Here is a 23,717-nt window from a genome sequence, read left to right on the forward strand (position 1 = left end):
CTGAAGAAATATTGGTGTACCTTTTGGATGCCACTCATTGAGCGTAACCTGCTGTTGAGGCAAAAGGAAAAGCTCTTCCAAAGAGGAGCCACTGGAAGCAACAGAGCAACACCATACCTGCTTCACAATAGTCTCTGTCTGCCCGGAACACCAGGGAGGCCCGGGAACCTTAGCTACAGTAGAGCTGAGGAATGGTATAGGGTGGAGGGTACAGGAGGAAACCTGCCCTTTCCCCGTGATCTTTGGACATTTCTCTGCAGGTTGCTATTAATATAGTTCTGCCTTCTCCTTTCCCTGATTCTTTCATCTGTAACATAAACTAAAAGGCTTGGGTGCATTTCTTTTCCGGGATAGCAGGAAAAAATTGTCCAAGGTGTAGGTTGAGTAGTACTGACAGCTGGCCTACCCCTTTTCTTCACCTCAACTCCCAAATAATCTGCCATGTTTTTAGCTCCTTAGTTACAATCCACAGTTAGAGATTCCAGGCCACACCTTACGCCATTTCCATTGACGTTCAAAATACCGATTCAGGCCCTGGCTTGTGTGGCTCAGTTGGTTGAGTGTCCTCGCATGCACTGAAGGGTTGCCAATTTGATTCCAGTCAGGGCACATGCCTGGGTTGCAGGCTCAATCCCCAAGTAGGGGACATGCAGGAGGTGGCCGATCCATGTTTCTCTCTCACATCAATGTTTCTATCTCTCCATTCCTCTGTAAAAAATCAATAACAATATATTTTTTAAAAAATACCCATTCAGAACAAAGTTTTCTAATGAGGTGTAGGATGAAGTGCCCCCATAATGCAAGTCCCAAATTTGCCTTGACAGAATCTTGGGGAGATTAAATATGTATATTTTCAGACCCTTCCCCGGGAGAGTGATTTTGTTGGTCTGAGGTGGAGCCTCGAAATATGAAATTTTAAGTCAGGTAAATAAGTCTTCAAATATGGGAAAGCTTTAAATAGAGTAGGAGTAATGTATCTCTATGAGGAAGTTCTGGCTCTTCCTATAAATCCCATTCCGGCTCTACTACGGTACCTCTTCCAGATGCTCAGGGCCATTGTTAAGTGGCAGCATCCTTGTGAGTAGAGCTGGACGTAGAACTCAGCTGTCTCTCGGTTTCCTGGGCAATTCCCCCTTACTCCGTATTCTTACTGCTCTGCTGTCCCCCAGTGGCCATCTGAGAAAAAACTCATACTTGCTCAAAGGCACATTGGCTGAGTCTACTGAAGGCTGAGGTCCAAACCTCTTTGTGGTTAACAACTCATCTGAGAAGTGTGGTAAACTGTCAAGAGTCCCAGCCAGGTACCATAGGCCTAAGAGGCAAAACCCCTCCTGCCCTAAATTGGTTCTCACTCCGCAGTACTTGGAATGGTTCGGGGTGGGTTGGAATACCAGGTGATGCAATCCCACTGTGGAAGTACAGGTCTAGTATGGAGAAAATGCAGGCAGTAACAGGCAGAGGCGAAGGGACCAGTTGTTTATTGAAGGTGTAAAGAAGAAAACAGTGGAGAATAGACTGATTCTGGCTTTGAGGTATCCCAGCTGCTGTAGAACTGCATCCCCTATAGGTATCTTAGTGGTGAGTGGAGGTGAGGTGGGATTCCCGGCCCCGCAAGAACTCTCTGCCCAGAGCTGTGAGATGCAGTCAAAGAAGAAATGCTGGCAATTCCAGGGGTTTTGTTGGACTCCTAAGCCCCAGAATTGGACGAGAGCTTAGTAAGTTGCCGAGAATTTAAATCATAAACCTGAGGGTGGGGGAGGAGGACTGGTATTGGGAGGTCCAAATGCAATAAATTAATCAAATTAGGCAGACAGCCTAAGCTATCAATAGAAACAATGGCTTTTGATGCCTGACTCATTGGAGGGCTCCAGTTAGGTTTTAACCACTGATGTGCGCGTTAAGGAAACTCATAGAGAGGTGCCTGGGGTCAAATCTCAACTCCCAGGGGCAGCTTCTAGGAGACAGAAGAGGAATTCTGGTCATAAGATCCCCTTCACCTAAAGGCAATCAGGGAGCTGCTTTGGGCTGAAGTTAGTCCCTTGTCTCTTAAATATTAGGGAAAAAAATTGGGCTGGCCACCAACTCGGCAAGGGAAGTTTGTCTTTTTTGCTTGTACACTGCCTACCCTAGCAAAGCTGGAAAAAAGGATACTCTTCTTCCTTCAGTGGAGATGAACTACTTCTGGAAGGTCAGAAGCCACGCACAGGAATAGCTGTGTGTGTGTGAGAAAGAGAGAGAGAGAGAGAGAGGAAGGAGGGTGACGGAGGGAGAGAGAACGGTGATGCACAAAGGGGAAGAAAAGGAGGTCAGGTTCAGAAACATGATTCTGGGTCTTTTCACTGCATAATGGGGACACAAACCTTCCCCCCTCCCCACAACAGGACAAGCCACAGTTATCTGAAAGAGTAAGCCGTGGTGGGTGGCTAGAGCCAGGGAATTATAAAGAAGACTTATTTTCACATTGTAACTGGTTTGGGCACTGGTTTCAACTAATATCACATTGAAATCTCGGGAATTTTCTTCCCGTCTTCTGCAGAGATTTGTCTGGACAAATGAGAAATGATGTAAGGGACCAGACAGTGGTAAAGACCCCTTCTGACCAGAGTTAGTCGATAGAAATAGATCCTTCTGAGGTATAATGGTGTCTCCCTAGGGCCAGGAACCCTAGAAGCCTTGAACCCATACTCTCTCTGATCCCTGACACTGGTCATTTCTCCCAAGTAAATAGAGCATAGTAGACACTCCCCACAGAGACTAATCTCTAGTTATGCCAGAGAAAGTTGTAGTTACACCTTACCTTTTGTTTGGATCAATCTTGTTACCCACCAACATGATGACTGCATCATCTCTTTCTTCCTGAACATCTTCTACCCACTTATCCATGTCTTTGAAAGAACTGATGTGTACAAGAGAATGTGTTGTTGTGTTGAAACATTTAGTAGAGGTTTGGAGAGAATAAAGTACCTGTCCTTCCTCTCTGCTATTTTTACCAACCTCCCTATTGCTTACCTCAATCCCCTTTTCAAGTAAGACGTAGCATAGCAACCCCCTTGTGATGTTATAGACAATCCCTGCAATAACTGAATCATAGTTAAGAGTCAGGCTGCAAAAGCACTCCTGGACAGATGTGTCCCATAGCGGTAGTTGAACCTGCATAAAACAAAGGTGGAGAGGCCTGGCCGGTGGATAGTGTCAACTAGCACACTGAAGGGTTGCGGGTTTGATTCCCAGTCAAGGGCACTACCTGGGTTGCAGGTTGGATCCCCTGACTAGGGTGTGTGTGATGTGTCTCTTGTGTCTTTCTCACATCTCTCTCTCCCTCCCTCCCTTCCTCCCTCCCTCCCTCCCTCCCTCTCTTTCAAAAAAAAAAAAAATCCTTGGGTGAGGATTAACAACAACAAAAGCCAAAAACAAATGCGGGAAAAGATACACAAGAAACTAGCTTTTTAAAGGCTAGAACTTAATAAAGGCAAAATAAAAAGAGTAAAAAATCTGGGTCCCTGAAAAGTGGCTACTATGGCCACAAACCAAGTGACTTACCATTGTAAGACAGGTCCAATGTCATCATATTGTTTGTTTGTTTGTTTGTTTTTATCCTCACCTGAGGACATTTTTCCATTTTTTGTTTAGATAGAGTGGGAGGGAGAGAGAGGAAGAGAGAGAGAGGAACATCGATGTGAAAGGGACACATCGTGTGGTTGCCACCCGCACAACCCAACCAGGGCCAGGGACAAACTGCAACCGAGGTACGCGCCCTTAGCAGGAACCAAACCTGGGTCTCTCTGGGCCACGGGCCGACACTCTAACCACTGAGCCAAACCAGCCAGAGCTCATCATATTGTTTTGATTAAGGAAGACCCCCACGGAGCAGCAGATTGAAGGGTTCAAGGCCTCTTGGATTTTGTCTGTGTTACAGTTGGAGTTTATTTATTTTTTTATTCTCACCTGAGGACATTTTTTTCCCATTTTTTTTTGTTCACATAGAGTAGGAGGGAGAGAGAGAGAGAAAGAGAAACATCGATGTGAAAGGGACACATTGAGTGGCTGCCACCCGTACGACCAACCAGGGCCGGGGACAAACTGCAACCGAGGTACATGCCCTTAGTGGGAACTGAACCCGGGTCTCTCTGGACCTCAGGCTGATGCTCTAACCACTGAGCCAAACCGGCCAGGCTACAGTTGGAGTTTAGATGAGGACAGAGAATAAGGAACAGGACAGGGTTGGTAATTTGGGGAGACTTCATGCTTTCCTTCGCCTTCTTTATCTACAGATAATCCTGGCGGTGTGACCTTACTGGGATGACACATATGCCTACGGGGTTGAGGTTAGGGTTAGTGATACGAGAGTGAACACTCACTGTTCAGTACTCTGAGGCCATGATCTTGGACGGGAAGTCAATTCCAATGGTTGCCTGCAAATGAAAGATACTCACTCAGTACCCTTCTTCTACCCCGAATACCAGGCAGCCGTAGAACTGTGAGTGGAGATTGGCCCTTGAGAAGGTTGTTCTGCTCAACTTCTCCACACTTACAATAGATAACTCTGAAGAGCCATGGGTGAGTGGGCTGAGGAAGGGGGTAAAAATGGCCCTCGCGATGCCTTGGTGGTGGGCTCACCTGGCCAGGGCAGTTGAAGGTGTGCATCCTGAGGCAGGTGGTGATTGATGTCTTTCACCCTGTGAGGCAGGTAAGTAAGCGGTTTGTCACCCTGGGCAACCAGGGAACCCTCTCCTGGGTTCCATACCGTCACACCAGCTTATCCCCCAAGCCCAACCCAGACCCCCTCCGCTGTCTGGATTTACACAGACCAGTACTGAGGTCCGTTGATGGTTTCCAGGTCGAAGCCTCTGTCACCATCGTGGGCCTCGCTGGCTGCCTGAAGCCACACGGAGTTCTCAGGCCAACCGCGTTCAAGCCGCCTGCGGACCGCCCCTGGGCCTGGGCGCAGCACTGTCTGCTGGCCCTCAGCTCCAGCCGCTCCCTCCCTGGGGTAGTGGGTGATCATGGGGGCGGGGGCGATGGGGTGGCGGTGAGGAAGGACAGCGCCAGAGGGGAAGTTGAAGGACCCACGGAGGGGAGGGTGGGCAGTGTGCCAGAAGGAAATCTGGGGTCATTTAGGAGAAAAGCACCTGCTACCGGGTAATCGAATCACCGACAGGGAAGGAGGCGCTGGTTCTCAGTTTCATTACCCTCCCGGAGAAGAATACACTAAAGAGATCTCCAGGCACGTCTGGACAAGCTGATTTATTAGAGCATTACAGTGGGGGTCTCATCTCACAAGCGCCAGAGCCAGGTGCTCAGCTCCCCTTGTCCCCCTGGGCCGCCAAAGCCTCTGGACTGTCCTCCCCGCGGGGCTCCTGCTGGGCAGACTCCTCGATCACTATGTCCTCAGAGCTAGCAGAAGCAGCAGAGGGGAATTGAGGGGTAGGAACAAGTTTCTGGGCATCCCCCACATTCCTTCCTTTTCCCAGAGAAGTGATTCTTTCCCCATCTCCTGGCTCAGATCCCTAGATCCCTCTTGGTAGCCCCCACCCCACGCCCATCGACTGTTTCCCTTCACTGGCTCCCTCCCCAATCGCCCAACACAAAAGTCCCCCGAGGGCACCCAGGGGGAAATTAGAATGGAGGGAGGGATGCAGCGAAGGGATGGAAGAGTGAAGGAGGGAAGTAAGGGTGAGAGGGTGGGCGCGAGTGGAAGAGATGAGGGGGGAGGGTGATCTGGAGAGGAGCGGGGTGGAGAGCTGAGCAGGGGAGGGGGATGCAGACAGGGAAAGGAGGGCGGCTGAGAAGCACTGAACTGTGACATGAAGCTAAACCATAAGTTTTCACTGCAACTGTATTGGAAGCAACATTTCAGGGCAGGTTTGTTACATTTCTACCTTCAAAAAATGGAGGATATCAGTGTGGAAAGGGGATGGGATTTTCCTGCCTCTCATTTCCTTACCTAGCAGCCTCTGTAGCAAGGAGAGGGAGGGAAAAATGAAGCTGAAGCTGATAAGAGGCTCTTCCGTTTTCGAAAGAAAAGTCTTCCCCTTCCCTTCTTAACCTTCTCCCTCCCACATAGAGCACGCGCGCCCGATCACACACACACACACACACACACACACACACACACACACACCACTTCCCTGAAAAAACTAGACACCCAACATGCCTGTTGCTATTTAATCTCCACCCAAACTTCTATCCCCATCTGTGAGATCAGAACTGTTTGGTCCCCATCTGGAAGGCCCATTGTTCCTGTGAGTCCCAACTGGTCACTCACCCTGAGATGGCTTTGGATGCATCAGGATTAGGGGCAGTTCCACACCAACATCGCTGCGAGGATCCCAAGGCAGAGTTACAGATTTTCCTCCAAGTCCACTCCTTGAACCTCTCTCCCTCAATTTTCCTGTCCTGGAATGGCCTCAGACTCCCTCATCACTCGTTTGGTCTCCTTATCTCCTATCCCCCCCCTCTTGCCCCAGTCCCCCTGCGCCACACTGTCTTACCTGGCTGTCAGGTTGCCTAAGATGCTGAGGGTAGAATGACACCATAAAATTAGCAGCTGGAAATGGAAAGTGGCAATCTAATTTTACTGAGGGATGAGGGATCATAAGACCAAGTTAGCCACAGAACGGGTTTCGGGAAGGGAAGGGAAGGGAAGGGAAGGGAAGGGAAGGGAAGGGAAGGGAAGGGAAGGGAAGGGAAGGGAAGGGAAGGGAAACTGATCTGGGAGAAGGGTGGGAACAACTTGATTCCAACTGAAAGGAAAAGAGAAGGGAGAAACCTTCAGCTTCTCAACCCCTGCTCAGACAGACCATGAACCCTCACTCACCCTCCGCTGGACACAATCAGATTGACTCTGACTTTGTATGACACCAGGATCCCCAGCAGCTCCTTGTTCATTCCAGGTCGGATACTGGAGGTGGCAGTATTCATTATGTGTTTGTGGGGGTGAGGGAGGGGGAGTAATTCATCAAGTCCTCAAGTCCCCTCCTGTACACCTTTTGTCCTCCAACAGGCCCCCCAGGCTTTGCTCTCTCCTACCCATTGGGACTACATTTGTGTTTCTAAAATCCAGTTTTACCATGTCACCCTCTGTTCAGGATTCTACTTCTCTGAATAGAAGTACTCTGCCTAGCTTTTACTACTCAACTCATAACAATCTTGCCCCACCCAACCTCCCTAACCTTTTCTGTCTTAACTCCCTAACGCCTGGGAAACAACCTAAATGGACCCATCCTTTGTCCATGCCCAAAACATGCCATGTGGATTCCCACCTTCTAGCCTTTGCTCATGCTATGCTCCCAATCTGGAATGCTCCTTTCTTCCTCTGTTGCTATCCAGATTCTACACGTTCTTTAAGATCTAGCTCATTCTGTCTCCCCCAGGAAACCCTCTCTAGTTATGTTGGCTTCTTTTAACTTCTATTAGATTTATAATCTGAACCATGCATACTATTTAACTGTTAGATTGCATTTGCATTTCTCTCTGTTCCCCATCTAGGCCATAAATTGACTGAAGGTAGAGATTGTTTTAAACTTCTTTGTATTCTCCTACATGTAATAGGTGCTCAATAAAAAAAACCCCCGCTGATTGAAAAATAAGACACAGAAAGCTGTATATTCTTAGGAAAGTTTCGTCATTACTCTGGGATGCTGATATTCTATAAAATAATGCTGTTTCGACAATTTCTAAAGGTCTTTCTAGCATTAATAGTCTATAGCTACATGATTGATAAGGCACTGGGAGAGGGAGGGGGAAATTAGCACTTGTCAGATGGTGGCAGATGGTTTTTCCTGGGAGATACATCTAACATACACTAAGGTCTCTGAAGTCATAGGACCAAATGAATGACCTGATAGAATTCTATCAATTTTGCCCAGCCAATGTGGCTCAGTGGATTGAGCATTGTCCTATGCACCAAGAGGTCCTGGTTGGATTCCCAGTCAGGACACATGCCTGGGTTGCGGGCTTGATCCCCAGTAAAGACATGTGAGAGGCAGCCGATACATGTTTCTATCTCTTCCTCTCCATTCCTTTCTCTGAAATCAATAAAAACATATTTAAAAACAAACAAAACTGCTAAATAAGAATTAATTTAAAAAGAATTATATTAATTTCTATCATATCACTCTCCTTTTTGGTCCCCCTTTCCCTCCATTTCTCATCTCCTAGTCTTTCATCCATTTCTATCTTCCCTAGAGAGTAGTTACAGTAGAGACCACAGTGTTAGAACCAGATGACATGTGCTAGAATCCTTCATGCCTCTGCCACTTATTAGGTGTGCACGTTTGGACAGATTCCTTCATCACTTTTAGCCTCAAGGTCCTTAGTATAAAATGGAACAAAAACAACTTTACAGACTATTTTAGTGGGATTCTTATGAAGAAAATATAGCACATCTATAAGACCTTTGTGAGCTGTGAAATATTATACAACATAGGAATTTTTTCTCTCCACTTTTTTTATTCTTGCTGCCTCTGACCTAAGCCTGCCGTTGGTCCCATGGTCATTGTTTAGCTTACTGTTGGTCCTTAGGCTTGGAGGGATCTCTGAAAAATGACCTAGGGACATCTAAAAAATAGGTATGCTTTATTGAAGGTGAAACCTCACAACTGTATATATAGCATGCAGAATGGGTTGGGAATAGAAAATGGAGACTGGGAGTCACATTTGAGCTTACATTGTGCTGGAGGCCAGATTGGTATCACCATGCTTGAGTTTGCCATCCAGTGCCAAGCCCTGTTTCTGGCAGTTGTCAGCCAGGAGTGGGGTTACTGCAAAGCTCTTGGAGAAGCTGGAGTTAGCAGCTATAGCCTCCCTTTGAAAAGAGAAGAGAAGAACTTAGGCTAGGCTTGCCAACTAAATGTACTTTCATTGCCAAGAGTATCTTCCACAATTGCACGAATCTACTGGAGTACCGAAGAAAACTGGCATGTCTAAGTGTGGAGAGTGGGAACAATTTGCTCTGATGGGAAATAGTTATGCCCCTGCCCTCCCTCAGCATTTTGATGATCCTCTTGTGGGTATCCTCCCTCTAGTTCTCCTGGGAATGCTTCCCTTTATCCAGATCAGCCCTCACTTTGAACTTTGTCAGTCCTAGGCTTTTACCCACTTCTTACTTTTTCCAACCTTCTCCTCTTAGCCATCTTCTCACCACCCCATCCCTTGGCTCTCTGACCCAGGCCCCGGCACCAGCTCACGTGAACTCCTGAATGAACACCGTCTTGGTGTACTTGTCTAGTGAATACAGGACAACATCGGTGATCTGGTCAACTAAACAGCCAGGAAAAGCACATTACTATAATTAATCAGTCATCCTCGAGACCTCAACTCACTGCCTCAGATGTCACCTTGTACAGTATGCATGAGCACTAAGATGTGTTCATGGACAAACAAAGATAAGCCCAAATTGGAAGGAAATCCTGGATAAATGCAGACTAGGTGGGGCAGAGTTTTGGAAAAAACAAAAACAAAACAAAACAAAAAACTATGGATTTGAGACCAGGTGCAGGGGAATAGGAAAAGAAGCTCACCTGAAATCTTGATTTTTTTGATGACCTTGCTGGTGCAGTTGTTGATGGAAACATTAACAGAGATGGGTTGGCCATGATAGTGAACCTGAAGCCAGAGGCCCATCATAAGGTTGGAGGGAGAACGCCAAGATCAAGACCTAGAATTCCTGTTTCCTTGGCACTGTTGCCACCTGGCTTCCATCCCCTCTCTACCCAAGTAGAAAATAAGTGAAGAAGGGTTTCAGAGGGGCTGTAGGGTAGAGGGAAGAAAGTGGGGGAGGGATCACTAACCTCCCTCTCCATCCAGGCCTGAAGTTGTAGGGGCTGAGCTGACAGAAGAAAGTGGCGGATGGTCTGGGCCCAGGGGCCAGGGCCTGGCTCCGGGGGTGCAAACTGTACTTTCCGAATCACCAGCCTCACAGAGTCTCTGAGTAGAGGCCAAGGGGTTAGCCAGAACCTCTCCTTTGGGACCCACAGACCTTTCCCATGCCAACCCCATAGTCCTGTCATTGCTTGGGGAGTGGGGGTGGGTGAAGGCCCGTCTCAGAGAACTCCTGTACATCCTCCATGTAGGTATCTAAACAATGGGTCAGCAAACTATGGCTCACTGGCCAAATCTGGCCTGTGCTTGGTTTCTTTCTTTTCTTTTTAAATGTTTTTATTGATTTTAGAGAGAGAGGAAAGGAGAGGGAGAGAGAGAGAGACATTGATAAGAGAGTAACATCAACATCCAGTGCGCCCCTACTGGAAATCAAGCCCACAACCCTGGCATGTGCCCTGACTTGGAATTGAACTGGCGACCCCTTTGTTGTACCTGGTTTCCATGGCCCATGAGCTAAGAAAGGTTATTACGTTTGTCAATGGTTGAAAAAAAATTAAAGAACAATAATATTTCATGGCCTGTGGAAATGATATAAAATTCAAATGTTAGTGTCCATCAATAAAGTTGTGTTGGCACACAGCCATAATCATCTATTTCTGTACTATCTATGGCTGCTTTCATACTACAGTGGCAGAGTTGAGCAGTTGCATGCAACAGAATCAAAATGGTTCGCAAAGCCTAAACAGTTATTTGTTGGCCCTTTACAGGAAAGTTTGCTGACCCTTGCCCTAGAGCAGAGAAGTCAGAGGGGAGTCAGAACCAGGCATCTGAGTTGGTGGCGACGAGCTATTGAGGTTAGAAATAGGGCTGTTTCTGTCCTGAGAACAGATCTGTTTCCTGGCACAGCTGGGAGGCAGCGATTTTGGAGAGGGCCACAGAATACCTCCTGGGGATTTTATCCTCCAGATTTTCAGCACAGAAACTCTTCACTTCAAAGTCAACCCCACAGGCCTGCAAAGTGCAAAGGCAAAGAGAACTCATTTCCAACACTGTGCCTCCCTTCCTTCTAGACTGCAAGAAATCCCGACTCCATCCCTGAGCTGTTCATTTCTCCATTCTTGTCTGTCCATTTGTCTCTCTGTCACTCCTCCCAGCACTGACCATCTATCCCTTTTTCAGAACCCAGACCTCACCTTTCCTGTATCTTCAGGACCTGGTTGCAGTGTCACTGAACAGGGCAGGTTGACAACCATCTGGTGGATTAGAAGGAGGTCAGCAAACAAAAAATATAGGGATCCTTTTCTCTTTTAATCTTCTCTGGAAACCCTGTCCAGGACTTGGGGTCAGTACCTGCAGGGTAAAGGGGTAGGCATTGTCCCCCAGCTTGTGCAGCAGTCGCTCCTGCAGGACTGTGAGGGGCCTCTGGGGGCTGATGGGTTCAGCTGGGACAACTTGCTGGACCTGTACATAGAGGTCTTTGCGGAATGTCAGACCGATTACATCCAAGTCATCATGGCCGTAGCGAAAGGCGCATGTCAACATGACAAACACTGTGGGCAAAGGAGGAAGAGAGTAACCTATTAAGCCTGTGGGGGAAAGGAGGTCTTAAATGGCTCTTAGAAAGACATGGAGAAACAATGTGACATGATTGAAACAGTACAGCCATAAAGAAAAGGACTAATACATTTGACTGCAGTAAAATTTAAAGCTTCTTTACATTAAGAGTTTTCATAAACAATAAAACAAACAAAAGTCTGGGAGAAAAATATATTCAACACATATAGCAAACAAAAGTTTAGTATTCATACTATATAAAGAGCTCCCACAAATGAATAAGAAAAATAAAAATATCCCAATATGAAAATGTACAAAGAATATGAATAATCTCTTCACCAAAGTACAAAATGAAATGGACAATAAGATATGGAAACATGTCCAGTCTCATCAGTAATCAGATAAAAGCAAATTAAAACCACAATAACATTTCATACCTATCAGGTTATTAAACAATTTAAAGTCCAACAATACTAAGTATTGGTGAAGATGTGGAGCAATAGGGGTTTCATACACACTGCTGGTGGGAGTATACATTAGGATAACCACTTTGGAAAACTTTTTAGCACTGTTCAGTAAATTGAATCGGCTCAATATCTTATGATCTAAGAAGAATTTAGAGGCACTCTTGCTCATGTTTACAAGGAGATACATATAAGAATATTCATTGCATCAATGTTTGTTATAGCGTAACACTGGAAATAATTTAAATATCTCTCAGTGGGAGAATGGGTAATACAGTTATGGTATTTTTACATAATGGAATACTAAACTGAGATTAAAATAAATGAACTAGAACTCCATGTGTTAACATGGTTAAATCTCAAAAACTATTGAGTAAAAAAGCTAGCTACAGAATGATATGCTTATAAAAGTTTATGTTTATCAAATTTAAAGGCATGTAGAGCCCGGCCGGTGTGGCTCAGTGGCTGAGCAGCGACCCATGCACCAAGAGGTGGCCGGCTCGATTCCCGGTCAGGGCACATGCCCAGGTTGTGGGCCCGATCCCCAGTGGGGGGCATGTAGGAGGCGGCCAATCGATGTTCTCTCTCATCCATGTTCTCTCTCATCGATGTTTCTATCTCTCTCTCCCTCTCCCTTCCTCTCTCTAAAATCAATAAAGAACTCCAAAAAAGTAAATAAGTAAAGGCATGTAGAACAATACCAAAGTTGCTCACAGATATATAAATATAAAGTAAGAATATAGAAACATCATGGGAATAATAAACACCAAATTTGGATTAGTGGGTAGGAGTGGGGTGGAGGTGAGGAGAGAAGGGAGAGAGAGGGAGGAAGGGGAATGGGATCAGGGAAGGATACACAGGGGACTTCCGTTTGTTTCTGTAATTATTTGTGTGTGCTCGTGTGTGCATGCGTGTGTAAAAGTCTCATTGTATTTCTCTATAACTAAGATTAAATTGTCTCTTTTTTATTTTTATTTTTCATTATTATTTTTTATTGTTGACAGTAGTACAGATATCCCCATTTTCTCCCTTTGGCCCCTCCCACCCTATTTCCATCCCCCACACCAGGCCTTCATAAGACTATTGTGCATGTCCATGGCCTATGCATACATACATATAAGTTATTTGGTTAATTTCTTCCCATTCCCCCTCCCCTCTGAGATTCTTCGGTCTGCTCCCAGTATCCATGTCTCTGGACCTATTTTGTTCATCAGTTTATTTTGTTCATTAGATTCCACATATATGTGAGATCATGGGATATTTGACTTTCTCTGAGTAGCTTATTTTGCTTAGCATTATAATCTCCAGGTCCATCAATGCTGTTGCAAAGCTAGGTGGTGGGTACAAAGTATTCATTATAGAATTCTCTAGGGTCAGAATACCTGTGCTTGAATATGACTTGTATAAATACCTCTGGTTCTCTGAGCCTCAGTTATTTTACCTGTCAATAACAGGACAGCGTTCAGACTCTACGTATGTTATTTAGACCTCACAATATTCCTCTGAAGTATTATCTCCACTTTACTGGTAGAGAAAATGAGCTTAGAGTAGTTAAGTGATGGCCCAGGATTTCAACCCAGGCCTGTCTGAATCCAAAGCTCAGACTTGTGCGTGCCCAACCTCAAATCATAGGACAGTTGTGAGGAGTTGATGTATAGGAAATTGTAAAGTAATTATAGATGTGGATGATGATGATGATGATGATGGAAATATTGGCAGAAACGGAACAGTTATAATTAAATTCATACTTTGCAACTGGTACCTAAGATTAGGTACCTTAATTCTATCAGGAGCCCTGACCCAAAAGAAAGTACTGACAGCCACACACTAATAGAAAGCAACCTATTTTAGCATTTTTAAGGCTCAGAATATCAAACAGCCAGATTATCTGCTTTCAAAATCAAGAGCAAGAAAAATGGCCCTGGCTGCTGTGGTTAAGTGGTTAGAGCATCGGCCCTTGCACCAAAGGGTCCAGGTCAAGGGCATGTACCTGGGTTGCGAGTTTGATCCCCAGCCAGGTCGGGGTGTGTGTGGGAGGCAACCAATCAATGTGTCTCTCACATCAATGTTTCTTTCTCTCTCTCTTCCACCATCTAACCCCCTCCCTTCCTTTCTTCCACCCTCTCTAAAAATCAGTGGAAAAATATCCTAGAGTGAGGATTAACAACAACAAAAAGGAATAAAATTAAAATAAAGTTTACTAAAATTAAAAAAAAAGAACAAGGGAAACGAATCTACATTCAAAAGATACAACAAAGACTGAAAATAATGATAATGATGGTGTTTATAAGAATTGGAGTAATGGGCAGCCTCATACACTGTGGGAGGGAGAATTAATTGGTACAACCATTTTTGAGGGTAATTTGGCAATAGAAAGCTTAAAATATGTGTAAATGCCCTTTGGCCATTCATTTCTTTTCTAGGCATTTAGTCTAAAGAAATAATTGGACAAGTATAAAAAGATATATACAAGTATGTACTTTACAGGGTTGTTTATAATAGGAAAAACATCAAACAATTGAAGATTGGCTAAGTACATAATGGTATACCCATACAATATAGGACTAGGCAACTTAAAATTATAGATTTTTATATAGTGACAAAAGAAGATTAGAACACTATTTATAATACAGCATTTCCAATAAAAATATAGATATTCTGCACAGAAAATATGAATAAATATGAACTAAAATATTACTAGTAATTATGTTAATTATCTCCGGTTGTTAGCATTATAGTCTCTTTCTCCTTCATCTGTACTTTCTAATATTTCTACAATTAAGACAAACAACAGTTTTCAAAATTGACAACAAATAAATTCACCTTGGTTCTCAATTACAGCAAATTAAAGTGGGAGAAGGGAGAAAGAAAGAAGAGGAAAGAAGGGACAAAGGAAAGGAAAAGACAGACAAGGTGAGAAGAGGGAAAAGAGGTGGCTGGAAGGAAGCAGGGGAAGGGAGGGAATGAAAGAGATGAGAAATAAGACAGAAAAAAGATCAGGAGGGGTGAGGCAGAGGGTCTCTGATATCCCCTGAGGTGAGGGTATTAGTCAGATGATTTGTTCTTTTTGTTGTTAATCCTCACTTAAGGGTATTTTTCCATTGACTTTTAGAGTAGAAGGGAAGGAAGGAGGGGAGAGAGAAACATCAATGTGAGAGGGACACATCTATTGGTTTCCTCCCACAGGTACCCCGACCGGGGCTAGTGATTGAACCTGTAACCCAGGTATGTGCCCTTGACCAGGAATTGAACCCACAACCTTTTGGTGCACAGGCCGATGCTCTAACCACTGAGCAGCACTGGCCAGGGCAGATGATTCGTTCTTAACACATCCCGTTGTTTGCAAGTGGGGAGGGTATTGCCGCCCCTCAAGATCTTATTGGCTTTCAAGCAGTTTAGAATCATCTTTTGATTGTACCAGGGCATATCCTGGTTTTATTTTTCTTAAATCCAACATCTACTCTAAAGTTATTAATTTATATTTGTGTTTATTATACAAATAATACATATTAATTGTGTGAAAACGAGAAAATACAAACAAAACGATAAATCAGCCCTGGCAGGTGTGGCTCAGTTGGTTGGGCGTCATCCCATGCACCAAATGGTTGCCGGTTCAATTCCTGATCAGGGCACATGCCTAGTTGTGGGCTTGAACCCCAGTAGGGAGCATGTAGGAGGCAGCTGATTGATGTTTCTCTCACATTGATGTTTCTCTCTTTCTCCCTCTCCCTTCCTCTTTCCCTCTAAAAAAACAATAAAACCATTAAAAAAGATAAATCAAAGCTCCACCATCATATCATATTTTAGAGGTAACTTCTGTTTATAACTGTTGCATTAGTTTCCCAACTTTGTTTCTATAATTAAATATAAGATCACCTTAGGTATTTATGACTTCTCTCTCACTACCTTCTTCATTTTTAAAAAATAATTTTTCTTTATTGATTTTAGAGAGAGAGGAAGGGAGAGGTAGAGAGACAGAAACATCGATTGGCCGCCTCCTGCATGTCCCCCACTGGGGATCGGGCCCACAACCTGGGTATGTGCCCTGACCGGGAATCAAACCAGTGACCTCTTGGTGCATGGGTCGACGCTCAACCACTGAGCCACACCGGCTGGGCTCTCACTGCCTTCTTTAAAATAAACTTTTTATTTTGAGATCATTGTAGTTGTAAGAAATTTGATCATGCAATGGCATAGAGTAAGCATATTTTACAACAACAAATGCACCTTGATAGAAGAAAAAGCAAGGGTCTTTTACTTACTCTTTCGACCTTTTAAGTAATCAGGGTCAACCAGGAGTACACCATCTGTGGAGAGAGGGAGCAACAGCACCCCTGGTCAGGAAAAGATCCCAGATCGTGAAGCCGAAGTCCATTCCTGAAATGCTTCCTTCCATTTTCCCCTTTGATTGCCCTTCTCTTTCACACGATCTTTTCTTGGTTTTCTTTCACTCCTTGGCTCCCATTCCCTTCTCCCCAGGCTCTTTCCCTTTTTTGGACTCACTGACCAATGGGTTCCACCATGTCCACATGGTCCACGAAGTCCCGTTTCCCCAGGTACATGGAAAGCTGTTGTGGAGCAACCTCCCATGTTATTCTCATCATCACTTTTTAGCATAGTCACCTGAAGCCCTCAACCCAAACCCCCGAGACCTTGAAGGATGTACCCACCTATCCCTCTTGCCCCCTCACCTTCCCATTGGAGCAGGTCTTCTTAAACACCCTATGGGGAGAGAACCAGAAAGAAGATAGGGTGGAAGATTGGAAAAGAAGGGAAGAGGAGAGGATGGACGGGGAGAGAAAGGTTAAGTGGGGAGAAAAGAAACTATTCCTAGGATTAGAAGAGGCCTGAGGAGCATCAGATGGTGCAAAGGTGGAGGAAACTGGGGTAGAGTTCAATCCACAAGTTGTGGGAGGTTTGAAACCCTGATGCTCCAAAGGCAAGTACTTGGATTTGGGTAGGTGACAAGTGGCGGGATCGGAGAATTAGAAGTTCTTACTTACCTGGAAATGTTGGCCATGGAATCAATGGAGAGCCTTTTCTGGGAAGAGGGAGAGAAGGAGGAAGGCTCAATCAGTTGGTCCCTAGTCTCCTTAGTCCCCCTTGCTATCCCATCTAGTCACTCCTGGTGTAATGTAACCTTCCACCTTAGACACCTCCCACCATGAAGTACCTTTTCTATTCTCTGTCCTGCCAACGGTACTTATTCAGCCATATTCTCACCCATCATGTACATAAGGAAAAAAACCTTCCTATTTTTTTTTTTTTTACAAATTGTTGGGTAACTATACTGTCCATTCTTCAGAAAGTGCGGGCTGTCCTGGAGTAGCTGGGGCACTCTTGAAAGCCTTCAGAGGAAAGAAACTTGTCTGTAAAGGGGCTGGAGATAGGCCTCCATGTAGCAAAGTGTAACGAAAATTGGACTGTATGAGGCTGGACATCACCTTAGCACACAGTGGGCTCCAAGACGTGTTTGTTAGCTACGGGATGGAAGGAACAAACCCAAACAGATTCTGTCTGCTTTTGCTCCTGCAGTGGATTCTGAGCTTGAGTTCACTTCACAGTGGCCTGATCCCTCAGCTAAGAAAGGAGAGGTGTGTGAGAAAACAGTTGGTGCCCTCCTGCTCTTGGTTGTTGGTGGCAGACACCTCTGTGGAGGTCGAAATCCTTTCTTGAACCTGGTCATCACTCTTATCACCCTCTCCAGATCTTCCCATCCTTCTCCTCATACATGTCCCAGGTACTAGGCCTCAGAGAAGGGGACTCTTAGAGAGAGGAATATATCTCTCCAGTGCTTCCCTTTGATGCATATTAGGTCTGGTCCCAGGGTGAGCTTAGGAGAGCTTCCGGGGGTCTCTTGCAGGGTCTCAGCCTGAGTGCCTGCCGGCTGTGTCAGGAAAGGTGACCCTCAACTGCTCCCTGATATTAAGGATGATGCAAAGGGCAAGGGATGTGGGGCACAGTATCGGCTAGAAATAGAGGACTTTGGACTGTTACCTGGAGAGTGAGATGAAGCTTGCGTCAGTCTCCGCTCTGGTTGCTATGCCTCTTATAGCCAAGGTCCTTCCCAGCCTCTTATACCCAAGGTCCTCTAAGTGCTCAGTGCTCAGATTGGTGGGGGTCAGGGGAAAAATAGCGTTGGGGGGTAGCATGAAATGCTGCTTTATAAATAGCTCAAATGTCAAGAAAGCAGATTAGTGGCTAAAAGATTAGTGGCTAAAAGATTAGCAGGCTCTTCATGTTGGGACAGGGTGGGGGTAGGAGTTTGAATCTGATGGTGTTAAAGACAGGGGAGCCTGAGAAGGGGAAATACAGGGTTGTGGTCAGGTGAGACCTTGAACCTGAGGACGGGGATCAAAGCGGAGCCAGAGGCCTTAAAGGAAAAGCATGGTGAGGAATAGAAAGAGGAGGGCTCAAAGTATAAGCCTTCCAAAGATATGGAAAAGAGTACCCCTTCCCCAGCCCCCCATCACTCAGGACTTGAGACTCCTGAAGCTGATATTTAGAAGCACTAATTACCCCAGCTTCTGTGCACAGCAGGAGTCAATCTCCTGTAAGAGGGAGTGGAGGGGGGTGAGTGTATTGAGCTGTGTGTGTACAAGTCTGTGAGCCTTGAAGTTCTTTTTTTGTTGGAGAGAAGGTAGTGTCAATGTAAGAAACATTGAAACCTATAGAGAATTTTTATCAGTTTATTTGAGCTAAACTATTGACAATTGTCGGGAAGCAAAATCTCAACGGATTGAGGTAATGCTCCTGAGAATGGCAGTTTTGCATCTTATTTTATATGTTACAATAAAAAGAGGAGACATAAGTGGGTTACATGAAATCCACTGGTGATAGATTAGGGAGGTGGGAGAAAGCACATTGGGGAACCTCTGGGACTGGATGAAAAGTACAATGATAGACACGTACATCTTTTATATAGGGGGGTACAGGATGGTTAACAGTCAACAATTAACTCAATAACAATGAGGGGATTTGTGGTCTCCACAGAGCGCTGCCTGTGTTTTGAGGGGTCCGGACAAAGGGAATTTACTTTGCCATTTCAAAGATATGTTATCGTAGAAGCAAAAAGACAATAGACAGGGTCAGCGTAGGTAAAGATTGACCTTTGTCAGGGAAGATGCCAGCCCAGGACATGACTACCTGCCATAAACTGCTTTTAGTTAAAAAGTTTTCATTTCAGGCCATCCTCTGTGGGGACTTTAGGTCTCTGAGTTTGCACGGCTGCCACGCAGGCCTCCCCTGAGCCTGTCAGTTAGCATGTGGTCCCTTTTCACCTATAGTAACAAAAAATTCTTGGCTCAAGAACAGGTTCTCCTGGCAGGATGTTGCACGTGGAAGGAACAGGCAGTTGACATATGCATCACCCCCACTTGGAGTAACCCCCCCAGCTCTTGACTCTCTCCAATCTCTGAAACTAAGTCCATGCTCTAAGCAGCTTCCCTTGCCTCATATGACCGCTCATAGAATTAGAGACATTTCTGTCCTACAGCTGCCAGGACCCCCATAATAGCAGCAACAAAAGTAATCATCCTTACTTGACTATCCTTCCCACAGGGACCACACCCAGCCTTTGTGGACACAGAGAATGTAGAGACAGAACCTCCAAGCTCTAGGGATACAGGACCCTACCCCCCCCCCCCCCACCTACCCTTAGAGCTGGCTAGTCTTTAGCGTCTATCCACAGATGCAGACTTCAGCCCTCCACAGTGGGGTGTTCTTTCCTCTGAGGATGGCTATGGCTGTGGCTCAGCAGGCTGGGCAGAGCCTTCCCTACCTCCTGCTCCCCACGATAGGTGCTGAATAGCTGCCCTATATTCCCTTTGCACAGCTAGCTGTTAGCCCTTGTTATCCCTTGCCAGCATGCATCCCAGAGCCTTGTCTTTTAGTTGTTGTAACTCTTTCCTTCGTAGGGATTTTCAGGTAGAGCAAGAAGCCCAGGCTCTGCAGGGACTATAGGGTGATTGAAACTAATGCTGGACATACAGAAAAGTCATGTAACACAGTACAGTGTACAGATGACGTGTGGTGGAAGTGCGCGCCTGAAGTCTGTATAATTTTGTTAACTAGTGTCACCAAAATAAGTTCAAGAAAAAGGAAAAAAAAAAAAAAGAACGAAAGAAAAGAGAAGAACTGTGTACTTGCCAAAGTTGCTGTCTGTGGGGAAGGTGAAAAGTCCAAAAGAATGTAATTTTGGACTAGCCTTCAGCCCATTTTTGTCTTCAGACCCACACTTGGGGTCATTTCCTTATTCAACTCAGGCCCATGGTCCTCTCAGCAGGAAGTAGATCTGGTAGGTCTTTAATTCATTATCATGATTGAACTTAAATCATGATCTCTTTTCCAGGAGTCTATGCATTTCTTGACTGAGGTATAATTCATCATTTACAAACAGTAAAATGCACAAATCTTAATTGCACAGCTTGATGAATTTTTATCTACTGTGGAAGGCTAAATAGTGGCCCCCGAAGGTATCAGGTCCTAATTTTTGGAAACTATGAATGTTAACCTGGTTATTATTAACAGAAAAGGAGTAAAGGGAAGACCAGATAAAATAGGCATGCCATTTATACAGCTTTGCCAGGAAGCTGCAATTTTATCAGTCTTCAGTTCTATTCCCCACAGATTGATGGGGGCAGGGACTGGACAGAGGCAGTTTAAATGCATGCCCAGCAAGTTGTGTGTGATATGAGAAGGTGCTTACCTGTCGGTCACACTTGGGAACAAGTCAGTGGCCAGAGTAGGCTTGGCCACTTCAAGAGCACAAAATCCAAATATTTAAACTTGCAAACAAAGGAAGTTTCTCTTTTTCACTCTCTTGATTCTCCTGGCCCTCTTGGGACTCTGGTCGCAGGGGGAGTACTCCCTTGCATTTGCTCACATGGCCCACATGTGGACTCCACACAATGGACTAATGGACTGTGATTAGCCTGATGCTACATCGGACTCAACTCTGCCATGGACCAGAAACTCTGGACACTGGCCCTACTTCTAGCTCTGCTAAATCCACTACTGTTTTTTTCCAGAGCTGGACTAACCCGAGTAATGTAACTCCACAAAAATAAAATCTTTTACCACATCTCATCATCCTGTGTCAAAGGGACCTTGCAGATGTGATTAAATGAAGGATCTTGACATGGGGAGACTATTTTGGATCATCTGAGTGGGCCTTAAATGTAATCACTGGTCTCTTTATAAGAGGGAGGCAGAGGGAGATAGAAAAAGATTTGGCTACAGAGACAGAAGGAAATGTGAGGACTGAAACAAGCTGCTATGCTGCTGGCTATGAAGACGGAGAAAGGGGCCACAGTCAAGGAATGTAGCTCTAGAAGCTGGAAAAGGAAAGGTACTGGATTCTCCCCTGTGGTTTCTCATGGTTGCTAGGTGACTATTGCAGTTTAGGGGCAGCCCTGCTCACACCTTGATTTTGGCCCAGTGAAACTCATTTTGGTCCTTACCCCCTTCAATGATATTCTCAACCAGGCCTTCCAGTTAGGAAGTGATCACATCTGTGAGTGGGGAAGAGGTCTCTTATTAAGTAAGAGACTATAGCCGGCAGGATTGTTTATCAACCCATTAGCCATACCCCTTGCTTGTCGTGGGCAGAAAATGGGGATTTTTTTGGTACTCCATCCTCTTCCACTTGGTGTTCTGCTCTTCTAAGCCAGTCCTGATCATTGCACCCCCCTTCCCAGTGATTGTTTTAGTTACAGGCTTAATTATAGCCTTGATGAAATTCAGGCCACTAAGAAGTGAGGGAAGTGTGCTAGAGAGATTCTGGGAAAGGTTTACTGAGTGATAAAAATAAGCGCACAGGATAGAGGCCTTCTTCTCCTACCACTGAATAGTGCCATGTTTGGATGCAATGCCTGAGCTGCTAACCAAAATGCTGAGGGGAGCAGATCAGAAAGATGGAAAGAAACAGGATTTTTTATAACATTCTCGAACTGTTGAATTAGCCAACTCCAAAGCTGCCCGCTCTTGGACTAAGATGCGAGATAATATATTTCCTTATTTTAAAGTCAGCAGAGTGGGGATTTTCTGTTATTGCAGACCTAAGTGTGTTCTGGATGAGGGCATTGGGTCAGTGAGGGAGGACAGAAAGGAGACAGACGAATCAAATGGTAGACTTCCTGTGCTGTCCTAGGTGCTGAACACAGCAGTACTGATCTATACCCTGAGGTTGTTAACAGCCTTACTGGAGATAAAGACCAGACATTTGGAAAAAGACTGATAGGGCACGCTACAAAAAAGACACCAGAACAATACTAACTTGGGCACAATCATATGGAGCCAGTCACTTTCCTGTGATTGTATTAAGTTTGCATTATCCACAATTTCAGTTTGGTGTTCTTTTCCGTCAAAGTTGAGAGACTGTCTTGTTCCTCTTCACACTGCACCTTATTCTCAACAAGTGACCTATTTTTTTCTTTCATAAAAAACAAAAATCAGGCATTTGAGGTGAACTTCTCTATCTCCAACACCCTCCAAATTCACCTCTCCTTTAATTCCTAATGATAAGGAGGGTGAAAACGGCTAGATCCTATGCATTACATGCATTGCCTCATTTTAAAACAATATGTTTTTATTGATTTTTGAGAGAGAGAGGAAGGGAGGGAGGGAGGGAGAGAGACAGAGACAGAGAAACGTCCATCGGCTGCCTCCTGCACACCCCCTGATGGGGATTAAGCCCGCAAACCTGGCATGTGCCCTGGCAGGGAATCAGGACTCAAACCTGTGACCCCCTGGTGCAGGGAAAGATGCTCAACCAACTGAGCCACACTGGCTGAGGCATGTGCTACCCCATTTTCTCTTCACAGCAAGACAGGTGCTAGTATGCTCATTCTGCATAGGAGAACATTTGTGCTTAGGAAGACGTACCCAGTCGTCTAGCTGGTAGGTGATGGAGCACACAGCTGCATTTGATTTCACAGCGGCTTTCCCCCGCTATTTCACGTACCTTTCCTCCCTCATTTCTTTCCTTCCTCCCTTCTTGTCCCTTCCTCACCTCCCTTCCTTCCTTCCTTCCTCCCCCTGCGTCCACCTCGAAAGAGAGGTTAGAAACCATGATTTCCCCGGTCCCTTCTTTCTGCCCAGGGCAACAGCAGCTATCACAGAGAAGGCGAGGGGCCACCAGAGGAGGACTGGGAAAGACTGGAGGAGTGGGGGAATGGAAGAATACCAGCAATAATGGTGTTTATCCACTTACTGATCTCAGTCAGGGGAGAGAAGGTAATAAACTTTGCCAAACATACTAAATTCTAGATGTCAATGAGATAGCCAATTGGATATAAGACAGGCCAGTAAGCCAGGACAAGTGGAATAGGGAAACTGAGGCATATAGATGAACAAACTGGCAGAGCAATTTACAGCGGATACAGAAGGCCACCTCCCTAGGATAACATCTAGGCCTCGGTTGTATTTCAGCTCCAGACGAGAAAAGCAGGAAAACCAGGTGGGTGACACCAGGAGCATCTGCAACGACTAAGGACCCCCTGCCCTGGCACTGCCCAATCAGTGAGGACCACGACCCTGAAGGAGCACACCTAGCAAACTGATGAACATTCTGCAGAAATCCTCCCCTGAGACCTCCCCTAAGGTTCTCGCCTGCAAGAGAGAAATAAAAGGCTCAAGACAAAGGACCCATCTTGAGCTCTCCTTCCCAGGAGCATGTCTGTGCTTCCCCCCTTCTCCCTCACAGGCGTGCATCTCCTAAAGTCTAAGGGACCTCATGAGATTGCAACCAGGGCAGCAATGGGCAGCTGCAGTTCATCCCAGGCAAACCCCTGAACCTGTCCCCAAGGCCCCCTTTTCCCTGACTTCTTACTGAGCCAAAGCAGACCAGCCTGGGCTCATTTCCCAGCCCTTCCTTGT

The 23,717-nt window shown here is 45.4% G+C and overlaps 1 protein-coding gene and 1 long non-coding RNA gene across 2 annotated transcripts; both read right to left on the minus strand.

The window, feature by feature from the left end:
* Nucleotides 1-1,476: 1,476 nt before the first annotated feature.
* Nucleotides 1,477-4,675, minus strand: LOC118636595. Its single transcript, XR_004960669.1, has 5 exons — nucleotides 4,618-4,675; nucleotides 4,359-4,412; nucleotides 2,798-2,896; nucleotides 2,152-2,212; nucleotides 1,477-1,631 (listed from the first exon to the last, which is right to left on the minus strand). It is a non-coding gene; the product is annotated as an uncharacterized LOC118636595 (long non-coding RNA).
* Nucleotides 4,676-4,885: 210 nt separating this feature from the next.
* Nucleotides 4,886-16,876, minus strand: ARR3 (arrestin 3). Its single transcript, XM_036270724.1, has 16 exons — nucleotides 16,844-16,876; nucleotides 16,532-16,562; nucleotides 16,348-16,408; nucleotides 16,103-16,147; nucleotides 11,173-11,372; nucleotides 11,016-11,075; nucleotides 10,766-10,833; nucleotides 9,792-9,927; nucleotides 9,522-9,606; nucleotides 9,189-9,261; nucleotides 8,669-8,806; nucleotides 6,818-6,901; nucleotides 6,492-6,515; nucleotides 6,266-6,318; nucleotides 5,945-5,954; nucleotides 4,886-5,394 (listed from the first exon to the last, which is right to left on the minus strand). The coding sequence occupies exons 1-16, from the start codon at nucleotides 16,858-16,860 to the stop codon at nucleotides 5,298-5,300; spliced, it is 1,182 nt and encodes a 393-aa protein (XP_036126617.1). The 5' UTR covers nucleotides 16,861-16,876; the 3' UTR covers nucleotides 4,886-5,297.
* Nucleotides 16,877-23,717: the final 6,841 nt, after the last annotated feature.

The sequence above is a fragment of the Molossus molossus genome, unplaced genomic scaffold, assembly GCF_014108415.1.
Source record: "Molossus molossus isolate mMolMol1 unplaced genomic scaffold, mMolMol1.p scaffold_m16_p_2, whole genome shotgun sequence".
NCBI classification, from domain to species: domain Eukaryota; kingdom Metazoa; phylum Chordata; class Mammalia; order Chiroptera; family Molossidae; genus Molossus; species Molossus molossus.